Source organism: Lissotriton vulgaris, chromosome 7 (genome assembly GCF_964263255.1).
Source record: "Lissotriton vulgaris chromosome 7, aLisVul1.2, whole genome shotgun sequence".
In the NCBI taxonomy this organism is placed as follows: domain Eukaryota; kingdom Metazoa; phylum Chordata; class Amphibia; order Caudata; family Salamandridae; genus Lissotriton; species Lissotriton vulgaris.
Window position 1 is genome coordinate 1,044,963,675 of NC_141695.1, and position 12,000 is coordinate 1,044,975,674.

The 12,000-nt window shown below is 43.4% G+C and overlaps 1 protein-coding gene across 1 annotated transcript in view; it reads left to right on the forward strand.

Annotated features, from left to right (window-relative positions):
- The window catches only part of PKD2L2 (polycystin 2 like 2, transient receptor potential cation channel), a 1,643,803-nt gene that overhangs the window by 629,507 nt on the left and 1,002,296 nt on the right, over window positions 1–12,000 (forward strand). The window contains exon 6 of the mRNA XM_086929456.1: window positions 1,247–1,465. Coding sequence (XP_086785582.1) covers window positions 1,247–1,465 — 219 coding nt within the window. The remainder of the gene's footprint in view (window positions 1–1,246; window positions 1,466–12,000) is intronic.

Below are 12,000 nucleotides of genomic sequence, written 5' to 3' on the forward strand. Positions count from 1 at the left end.
ACCCTCAAGACCTGGCTCTTCGGCTGAACGGAGTAACTTACGCCCTCACCCCCGCCCCGCCCCTAAACCCCCCCCCCCCCCAACTCCTGAATCTTTTATAGTCCGTACTTTCCTAGAAGTCCTCGAGGGACAATTCATAATCAGCTCATTAGGCACACACAATAAATGCCAATGCCTTTTCTATATTTCTAATGCTATTAGTGTGAGTATCATAGGTCATCATTTTTCTAATGTTCTTATCTTTAGTATACTATACTTGCATTGAGCTTTATCTGATGATACTATTCATTAGTGCTCATATAGCTTGAGCTTGATAAATGATGCAATAATCTCTTTGCCTCCTTGCAAATCCACCCAAAGTAACATTTGCACAGAAATCACTAGAACTTCTATATTGGGATACTTGTGTTCTTGGTCAGAGTAGAGACCATACTTTGTCCTAACGCACCCATGAAATGCATTGCATTCCTACACATTTACTGATCAGGCAATATAATCACTTTTCACCAGCCACTTAAATTGCAGCCCTTTTATTTCACTTCGGAATCTAAAAACCCAGGAGAACAGACACTTTCATGAAGTGTCTTCCAATACTGATTGTCGTCTATCAAAACATTGACCTGGAATCTACATTTTCTACATTGTATAACATCTCTATATTTCCTTCCAGAAAGAGAGGAAAACATGAAATTGAAAATAATTGGGTGAATTGGTGGAGTTGTTAACTGAAGTAACGATGTGTATGGTCGGCAGCTTTGTATCGCGTGCTATCATTATTCTGTAAAATATGTGCTTTGGACTAGTTTAGATATGATGTCTGGTCACCAGTTTAGTATGTCATAGTTTACAATTAAAAGGTAAGAGAAGCAGTTTTTTTTAAAGGAGAGATATGTTAAAGTAAATGATTTTCTTTAACCGTGGGGCAACTCAAATTACTTTTCCGAAAGTAAAAAAATGGGTAAGTGGCACAGTAACAAATGGTTTAACCCGAAATCTTTCTTAAGTAAATATGCTAATTATTGCATTGAGTAGTATGGCTTTAAAAAATAAAATGTTCTACATGATATACAATTCACCATGTGTCTTTTATAACATTGAGTTCATAGCTATTTGTAGCATTTCGGATTACACCTCTATAACTCTTAAGAAATGCTGCTTTAAAGGGAAGATACATGCAAGATTGCTAAAGCATTTGTGCTGTGTAGGGCTTATTTTACCAGACCAAAAACTATTCTTATTCTAACAGATGGACATACAGTCCTGCAGAGTCTTATGAAGTGGAGTGGGGAATTGTTAGCACTTACTTTGGTGGAGGATTCAAGAAGTCATTATCCAGAAAGATGGAGGAAAGTCTAACAATAATCCAGACTCTAAAGGAAAAAAGTTGGCTGACAAGAGGGACAAGAGCAACTTTCATTGACTTCTCCGTTTACAATGCTAACATAAATCTCTTCTGCGTTATCAGGTACATTTTAGAGTACACATTTTATATGTATAAATCTGCATATTGTAATATTTTAAAACGTCTCTAGTAGAAGGGCTCTTCAAAGTGCTTTGCTTAAGAGGCGGATAGAGATTTAATTGAGGTAGACTCTTTAAATTCTCTGGGACCATATGTTCTTGTGTAGATCACTACTTTAGGAGTCTATGCAGCTGCGGCCCATGGAGGGAGTTCCTGTGGTTCAGAAAGGTGGGGCGGGGGAGGGGCAGGGTGGTGGGTGCTAAAAACAGGAATATGGATAATTGGAGGTAAGTAAACAATTTAATTAATAAAACAGATTTCGTAGCACGCTCTGCATCGCATTTTGCGATGCAGGGCGCGCTACGAAATTCATTTTATTTATGTTGTTGAGCACAGCCACAACTTCAAGGGACATCACTTTCGGTGTAGATCTAATGCCTGTTTGAATAAGTGCATATTCAGGCCGTTGATGAACCTCAAAGTCTGCTTAGGTCACATGGGAAAAGAAAGCAGATTAAAGCATTAGGTGTTTTTACAAGTAGAGCTCTCCACTAAAAACCTGTGTATCTCCTCGGATGGAAAGTGGGTTTTGGGTGGATGACTGAAAATGTATGCTGCACTTTTAGAACGTGAGCTAATGAGCCCTGGTGATGACCTGGGCCATGGTGATGACCAGTGCTAGGAGTACGCTGTTTTGTTTAGGCAGACGTACCAGAGACAGGATTCTCTGGGGGTTTCCTGGATTTTAGGTGTTCCTTTTGATATTGTTCACCTGCAGAATCAGGGATAGGTTTCCATTCAGTCTTTTTGAGAGTCAAGCAGAGGCGACAAGAGTCTGGCCTTTCAAATAGGTAAGTGAAAGATTGGATCACTCTTTGAGAAACACTTTAGCCCTGGAGGTCATCTGATGTATACAGTTCTGATGCATCAAAGGTTGGTTTGAAATGAAACGATTGTTCATTAGATTGTCAAAGAGGATCCTGATTAGCATCTCCATGTATGCTGTGAAGTATGTTGAAGCTGTAGAACATAGTTATCAGGGCTAAACAGCACACAGTGAAAAGGAACTTGCAGGACAGTGTAGGAGATGTTAGTTGATCTGCAGGAGGCCAGTTTTTCCTGGCATGGTACTACAAACAGAATGCACATGGAAGGGTGATCCACGAATACTTCTGATTATTGAGAGCCATTCATATTGGATGCCACTGAGAGATCTTCAAGGATGAGTTAGCAGGCCCGTCTGTGCCACTGTTTGAAGAGCATAAGTTATATAAATGGTCATTTGATTTTAATTCTAGTACCAAAGGTTTCAAGGTCAGATATTGGACTGTAGTTGTCCAGTGACTGATTCAGCATCATTCATTTTTCAGTAATATGGATAACGGGCATTTTTGAGTAGGAGTATAACCCAGTTACTGAAATGCCACATACATACATGACGAGGAACACCAAGTAAAAGGAAGGACTTCCTTCCAAGTGCAGTGCAAATCCAGCCAATCCTGGATCTGTTCTCATGCTGTTTTCCGAATGATAGCATCTTCAGGATTGGTTGGAGCAGGCTGACCCAGCCCTCATTTCGAGGCTGGGGGTATAAGCCCTCAATCCCCTGGCTGTTTCTCAGCCCTGAGATTGCTGGGCCTTAAGTGAACATGTCTGATAGGCCGGCTGTAAACAGGTGGCCAATCTGACAACCGCACTGAGCCCTGGGAGACATCCTGTAATCCGCAGGAATTTGCCACACCCCCATCCTCACACTCCAGCAGCACAGGCTGGCGGCACATAGAATACTAAAATGTTAATGATTATTTTAGTATTCTGTTTTTACTGCTGCGCCAGCAGGTGAAGCGATGCTCGTCACCCATGAAGCGAAACTGCTGCTGTTACCCATGACCCCTCCTTCATATTTCACCTGAAGAAAAACCATTTTGGGACAGACAGTCTTTCCAGAGACTGGACTGTTTGTTGGTGTTGGCTTAAACCCCAACCTCCCCAACCCCTCAGGTAGCACACACAATAAAACATATTTATTGGTTTATTAAAGGCTTTTTATTGTACACAAACGTAGTACAAAACATTTGTAGCTATGAATACGTTGGCATTAGCAAACAGTTGTATGTTGGAGCAACGAGTTCCTCAACAATTACTACCTAAATCACACGGTCTGTACTACGAACGCGTCTCAACAATGATTTTATTTACCACGCATTCTCTTACTACAAATTTTCGTGATAAAGGAATGCATGGTAAACCACCCCCTAAAATCTATTCCGAACCCCTCCCACACCCTAAAATCTATCCCATACCCCCCTACCTCCCACTCCCTAAAAGCTTACACGAACTCCCAACCTCCTAGAAAACTAATACTAAGCCTCCCGCCCCCTAAAAACTTACACAAACCCATCCCACCGCCTAAAAACTATCACAACCTCCACCAACCTCTAATAACTAACAGAACCCCCACCCCCTAAAAACTAACACAAACCCTCCCACCCCCTAAAATTAACACAAACCGCTCCCACCCCCTGAAAACGATCACAACCTCCCCCAACCCCTAAAAACTAATACAAACCCCACCCCTAAAAACTAACACAAATCCCCCACCCCTTAAAATCTACCCTAAACCCTTCACAAAAAACTAACACCCTATCACCCCATCCCCACTCCGAACCCCTCTTACCTCTCCTGTTCCTCCGACGCTCCTCTGGACTGCCCATCCCAAACACATGACCGAATTAGCCTGAACCACGTTCATCCGTGGTTCAGGCTATGTCATTCATGCAAGTCGTTGTTCGGCTTGCATGACTGGATCTCGTTATTTCAGAGTCGTTGTTAAGGATGTTACCCCTAGCAAACATATAGAAAATGAAAAGGATGAAGAAATTGAACATTTTCATTTGCCTGTGTAGATTTTTCCTTCTCGCATTGACCCTAAACAGCATTACATTCTCTTTTAGCTAGGTTCATGGTACAGATATGGCAAATAAATAAATGCAAATACACAATATCTTGCTCAAGCAGGACGTTCATGACAAGTGTGATGCAATTCTTTGATGACCTTTGTGCTACAGATTTCCCTTAAGTGGTTGTAGGTTAATAATCCAGGATACCTCAGTGGTGAATGTCTAGAACCTAACATGGTGGGGGAGGTAGTCACTCCAGTGGCAGTCTGTTAGCTGTGGGACATTGATAGCAGTGATATACAACCAAATTGCAGCAATTTTGAATCAGATATGCAATGTGAGGTAGTCGGATTGTTTCAAGACTTGATTGACCTTTGGTGTAGGGGTAAGAAATCTAACTTTGGCTAAAAGCACACATTTCCTTAAATTTCTGTGAGGGTAAGTTTCAGAATTTTCTAATCCACAACTTGGTTGCCCACAAAAATGCCGCTACAGGAAGGTGCCCAAAATGCAACATGCACAGATCGAATTCTTCCTTTCAAAACCAACCCTTTTGCAGTGTGGTTAACTGTGAATTTTGAACCTGGGCTCAGCTGCCACCCAGAAAAACCTGCATAACCCAAACAGTTCTGAAACGCGATGCCCGGGGTAGTACAGCCTAGTGTGAATTGCGTGGATCTCAAATGGATTTTTTTACCCAGAAGCCCCTGCAAACCTCAAATTGTGGCCTAAAAACACACATTTCCCTCACATTTTTGGCAGGGAGATCTCTGTAATCTGCAGGAATCAACACATTTCTTACTTCCAAAGGTTCCCACAGGTCTCCTGATAAAAAAAAAAACATTACCAGACTTGTGTGGGTAGGTCAAGTGACTTCGACAGAAAAGAATTAAAAACGCAACATGGGCAGATAAAATAATCCACTCAAAATCAACCTCTTTTGGTAATGTGGGTAGCTGTTGAGTTTGAGCCTGGGCTCTGCCACCGCCCAGCAAAACCTACCAAACTCAGACATTTTTGAAAACTAGACACCTGGGGAGTCCAGGGTGGTGTGCTTCACAGATGTCACAGTCTTTTCCTCAACAAAGTGCCATCTATCGTATCACAAAGTTGCATCATCTGAGGTAGGGCGTGACTAGCTCTTGGTGTGGAATGCAGTTTCACAGAGGTTAAGTCCATTCACGTAGGAAAGGTTTTGTTGAAGGTGCCTCCCCCCCAAAACAATTGTAGTCCAAACCCTATACGTACTACAAAGACAGAGAGTATCTTCAAAAAATCAGGACTGTGCACATTTGGACCGTATATATAATATACTAGCAGCCCGCCCCAGCGTTGCCTGGGGTAGAAGGGGGCTGGGGGCTGCATTTCAGGTTTGCGTGCTCTCCCGACCAGGCCCCTGCCCGACACGACATTGTCTGTGTCCCGGACAATGTTGTGGCGGGTGGGGGCCAGGGCGGGAGAGCACGCAAACCTGAAATGCTGGCTTCCCCTACCCCCGCCTGCCCTGACATTCCCCACTAGCCCGTGCCCCGCCCGCCCGCCCGCCCGACCCTGGCTGCCCCGGATTCTTACCTTGCCTCTGCTGCTCACACCGCCGGTCCATATTTTTCCGCTCTGCCACTCACCACCTGTCCGCCGCCGCTCCTCCCCGTGCCATATCCGCCTCTCCGCTCCGCCGCTGGGCTCACTTCACCGCTCCTCCCCTGCGCGCCATGTCCGCAGCTCCTGGGACGCTGCTCCTCCCCTGCTCCTGACGTGACGATGCACAGTCACGGCCGGCGCTACTTTGGGGGAACTACTTTTTGTAAAAATGTAACTTTTTATATAACGTTTATTTTTTTAATTTTTCAAGCCTATGACCATCTACATACCCTGCCGATTTCACCGGTGTATCGGGTGTGTAGATTGGCGCTGTGGTTCCCGAGTTTACCTTGCCTAAAGGTGCAAGTTCTCTCTTTATAATAGTAGTATAGATATATTAACAATAAGTAGACGCCTCTCTGACTTACCGCCGCCACTCTGCCCATTGTATCTTTAAGGTTATCAACCGTCGTGAAGTCACTTGAGTTCCTAAATAAAGTAACTGTAAGTACCCCAGGCTGTTGCGAAAGCCCGTGAGCCAGTTGGCGATCAAGGATTCTCCTGTCAGGGAACCATGCCGATCTGATGGCAGTCTAGGTAGGCAAGCACTTGTCCAACTTCACAGGGATTATTCACACCCGCACATCTCATCCGTAGAGGGATACCATGAGAAAATATTAGGGTGTCCATCACATGTGGCCTACGCAACCTCAGTCCCTATCACCTTCATAATTGTGTCGAAGTCAGAGTGTATATTGTGGTACCATATTTTTGTACTATGGAGAGCAATAACAAGGAAGAAAACCAGTCAAGTCAGGAAAAAGGAACTCCTCCTCCTCCTCACCCTCCCACACCAACCCCAATTTTATTTATTTATTTTTTATTTATATCATTTATAGAGCGCATGAATCACCCCAGTCGGGGTATCTCTGCGCTGTAGCAGCCCTTGAGAACAGCAGCATAGGTGGATCAGAACAGTGAAGTTTAAAAAAAAATTCTGAATGACAGGTAGTTGGTACAGAGACAGATGTCCCTTGGTAGTTGGTTCCAGAGTTAGGGGGCTAGGTAAATGAAGGATCTGCCTCCTACTCTGGTATGTTTTATGCGTGGTACGACTAGGAGATCTTTGAACCGTGACCGGAGGGTTCGGGGGGGTGTGTATCTGACCAACTTGTCTGACAGGTATTTGGGCCCCATTTTATTTAAGGCTATAAACACCATACAGCAAACCTTGAATTTGATTCTTTTGTGCATGGGCAGCCAGTGTAGTTTGGGGAGTAGGGGGAGTGAAGCTGTTCTGGGGGGGACTGGTCACTAAGCGGACAGCTGTATTCTGGACTACTTGCAGTCTGTTCAGGGAGGTTTCCTTGGCTGAGATCAGCAGGGCATTTCAGTTGTCCAGGCGGCTCAGGACCAGTGCTTGTACCAGGGTTATTCGTGTGGAGGATGGGAGAAGGGTGAAGACTCTGCAAATCATTCTTAATACATGGAAGCAGGCCCTAGTGTTTGCAGTAGCATACTCCTCGATGCTAAGTTTGTGGTCAATTTGGACCCCTAGTTTCTTAACCACTTGTTTTGGGGGTGGGGCTGGGCCCAGTTCATCGGGCCACCAGTTGGGTGTCCATATAGCTACTGCATCTTTGAATAACATAATTTCAGTATTTTCTGCATTCAACTGAAGTAAGTTGCTGCTCATCCATTCAGTGATCATTTTCAGGCCCTCCGAGTAGGTGGCCTCGATGTTTGTGGAGCTTTTGTCGAAGGAGAGGAGTAGTTGTGTGTCGTCTGTGTAGGATATTGGTTTAAACCCTAGGTTTCTCAGAAGTGACTCGAGTGGGGTGATGTAAATGTTAAATAAGGTGAGGCTTAAGCATGAGCCCTGGGTTACTCCCTTGGAAACAGTGGTGGCCTAGATTTAAAAGGACCTAGTTTGACTGTTTGGGTTCTCTCCGTCAGAAAATCAGTCAGCCATTTAAGTGCATTGTCCTGAATGCCTATGGCTCTTAGTCTCTCCAGAAGGATCTGGTGTGAGATGATGTTGATTGCTGCGGACAGGTCAAGCAGTATGAGAATCACTGCTCGGCCGGAAGCATTCGGATGTTGTCTGTGACTATTACCAGGGCCGATTCCGTGCTATGTCTAGGGCGGAAGCCAGACTGTGAGTGGTCGAGGCTGTCAGAGGATTGAATGTCTGAGGATAGGTGTGTGGTAATGTGTTTCTCAAGTAGTTTGCTTTGGTGAGGCAGCAGTGAGATGGGACTGTAGTTCGAAATGACGTCAGGGGCAATTTAGTATTTTTCCTGATGAGCAGGATCTGCATAGCTTTCCACTCTTTAGGGAGCTTATCTTCCTTTAAGGAACTGTTTACAATGGCGCAGATGGGGGCAGCAAGCTGAGTGGCGAGTAATCTGGAGAATTTGGCTGGGATGAGATCAGTAGGGGATCCAGATTTAGTCCTTTTCAGCAGAGATTCTGTGTCCTCGGTGGTGAGCAAAGGGAATTACTCTACTTTGTTAATGCTGAATGAGTCAGAGGGTGGTTCGGAACTGGGGTTTGAGCTAAAGCTGGAGGTAGCAGTTATTTTGTTGTATATGTTATACATTTTTTGTGTGAGGTATCCTTCTATACAGATGTATTTTATTTTATTTATTTTTGGTGTTTTCTATAGCGCGAACATGACCCTGTACAGGGTATCAGCGTGCTTTACAGGGCCTTACAACAACCCGATCCATACATATTCCGAGCCATTACTGGTTTGAAACATTTACAATTACGAAAGGCATAGTCAAATATATAGTGTTCAACATATAGACTACAATAGAGCCTCTAGTACTAAAAACATCACAGCACTATACAGAGGCCTTAAACATCCCGACCCATACATAATCCGATCCATTACTCGTTAGTGACATTTACAATTACGAAAGGCATAGTCATCTATGTAGTGTTCAACAGATGGACTTACCATACCACCTCTAGCACTACACAACATAATAAGACAAAACATGAATATACAGGTCCAGTAATTAACGTAATAAGACAAAACATGACTATACAGGTCCAGTAATTAACAGTGAGGAGCTTGTGTGAGCATTCGAACAGCAAGGGAGCATGAGATATATATATATATATATAGTTCAGCTGTAAGGTATTAGGGAAGAAATGTCTTCATATAAAACAATTTTGCTTCCTTTTTGAATGTTGTGATGGAAGGAATTCTTCTCAAGTCTGGGGGGAGGGCATTCCAAATTCTCGGCGCTGCCCCTGAGAATGCTTGGTCATTGGTTTTTTTCTTACCAAAACGTGCTAGTTTCAAAAGTATATCTGCTTTGCTCCTGGAGGAGCGAGACCCTCCCGACAGCATGAGTTTCTGGACGAGATAGACTGGAGATTTGTTGTGTATTGCTTTATGGGTGATGCATGCCAGTTTGAACTGGATTCGTGCTTCGAACGGAAGCCAGTTGAGAGCTTTCAAACGAGGAGAGATATGGTCGCATTTTTTGGATCCCTCTATAAGTCTTGTGTCTGCATTAAGACATGCTTTCAATGGGGCTGTTGAGATCTTAGGGAGCCCTGCTAAGGTTAGGCAACCATATTCAATCCTTGAGATGACCAATGCCTGAACTGCTGTTTTGAGGTCTGCTTTATTTATAACAGGTTTTAGCTTTCGTAAGTAGCTTAAGTGGAGCCTTGCGTTTTTTGCCATTGTGTTGATATGTGCTGACATGTTAAGGTTTTTGTCCAGAATGCTACCCAGGGATTTGTTGACTCCACAATCTTCGGAGTGCAATTTAGAGCAGTGATGAGGTTGGACCATTCTGCAATAATTATTTTACTTTTATGTGGAGTAATCAGTAGGAATTCAGTTTTTTGAGTGTTTAGCTTCAGGTGGTTCTTGGTTAGCCATAGTATGGTTCTCGTTAAAGGTAGATTCATTGTCTTTATGTCATCCGTCGAAGTGACCTTGATTTACAGCTGAGTGTCATCACCATACATATGGAAAGCAATGTTGTCTTTTTGTAGTATTTCCGTAAGCGGTTCTACATAAAGATTGAAAAGTGCCGGAGATAGCGTTGAGCCTTAGTTGCGCTTGAAAGGGTTTGGTTGACAATGACTTTTTGCGATCTATTTTCCAGAAAGGGGCTAAACCAGGTTAGCACTGTACCCTCAAAACCCATCCTGTTTTTCAGTTGATCAAGTATATAGGCATGGTTCACCGTGTCGAAGGCTGACGACAGGTCCTGCAAGATTAAGAGACATGTTTCGTTCTGGTCAAGAGCCAGTAAGGCGTCATCCACTATGTGTAGCATCGCAGTTTCTGTGATGTGATTTGGGCAGAAGCCGGATTGGCAATCGTTTATTATTATTATTATTATTATTATTATTATTTATTTTATAGAGCGCGTAGTCACCCTGAAATCAGAGATGTGTATGCTCAGTTGTTGTTGGACAAATTTTTCCAGAGTTTTGTCCAACATGGGAATGTTGGTTACCGGTCTGAAATTGTTTGGATCTAAAGGGTACTCCGTCGTATTTTTAGGAGCGGTATGACTTGTCCTGTTTTTAGGCTGGTCGGTATTTGACCTTGTGACAAAGAGGCATTGATGACCTTAGTCCAAGATGGGATTAGCAGGTGATTTATGGAGGACCAGCATTTCGCCGATAGGGGATCGTTATAGTGATTATTTGGTTTCGAGGTCGCCATGATCTTTGAAATGTCTAGTTCACTGACCTGTATAAAATCTGCCCATCTAGCATTGTTTTTGGGTTGGCTGTTTCCTGTAACTCCGGAACCTCAACTCCCAGGCCCTTCTCCATTTCTATTTCATCTGCTGCTTTTTGAGTTCCTTCTCCAATGAGTTAGCTTTGTCTGCAAAGAAGACTGAGAAATCTTCGCTATTTAAGTTAGTTTTGGAAAGGACAGGAGCCATTTTGGCCGCCTTGTTTGATTGTTCTTTGAGAAGATCGAAGAGTTTCCTAGGTCTATTTATAGTGTTATCCAATTCTTTCCTGAAGAATTATTTTTTAGAATTGATGACGCTTTTGTTATACGCTTTCCTGGATTGTCTCAGTAAGGTTAAATGGGGTGAAGAAGGGTGTTGTCGCCATTTACGTTCTGCTAGTCTCAGTGACCATCTTTCTTCATTTAGGGCACCATTGAACCATGGATTTTTGTCTTTCTCCGAGAACCTTTTCAGTTTTAGAGGGGCTATGTCCTCCATAATACTGGACATAGTTGTGTTATAATGCAGCGTGAGGTCGTTGACGTCAACCATGCTCTTGGATGGCTGCAGATCAGTTACGCACCGTGCGGCTAAGTTTTCCATATTAATTCCTCTAGTGACCCTGGTCCACTTTTTGGGTTTAATAGCTTGTGTGGACGATTTAGCTTTTTTGTGGCGAATTTTAAAGGTAATTATGTTGTGGTCCGACCAGTCGCACAGTGTGATTACAATAGATTTTTCTTTAGCTAAGATTCAATCTAATATGGACCCTTTGTTTTGGGTGGGGAGATGGCTTCCTTGGATTAAAGATTGGCCATCCAGGAAATTTTTCAACAGGGTGATTTGATTGTCATCATGATCTTCCCAATGAATGTTAAAGTCTCCTAAAAAAATATCGTACGTCTGCAGATTAGCGCTAGTAGTAATGATTTCTATCAACTGGTCAATGAATTTGGTCTTAGTACCCGGGGGTGGTATAGTGCATGGAGTTTGCAGTAGTGGTTGTCTGCTAATCTTAAAGACATGCCTAGATATTCACAGGACTCTAGAGGATCAGCCTGTATTTTTGTGATGGAAATGTCAGATCTATGTACACAAGCGATGCCTCCACCTTTTCTGATATTTCTGTCCTGTCTCATAATCTGGTAATTCGGGGGGACAAGGAGGTCAAGGCAGGGCGACGAAGAGTCAGAAAGCCATGTTTCCGTTAGAATGATGACGTCAATTTCATGGTTGAGTATGAGGTTGGCTATGTCTGCCGCATGTTTATTCGCTGAGCGACAGTTGAGTAGAGCTCAGCAAATATGTTTCTGCTCAGTGCTCACGGGTGGCA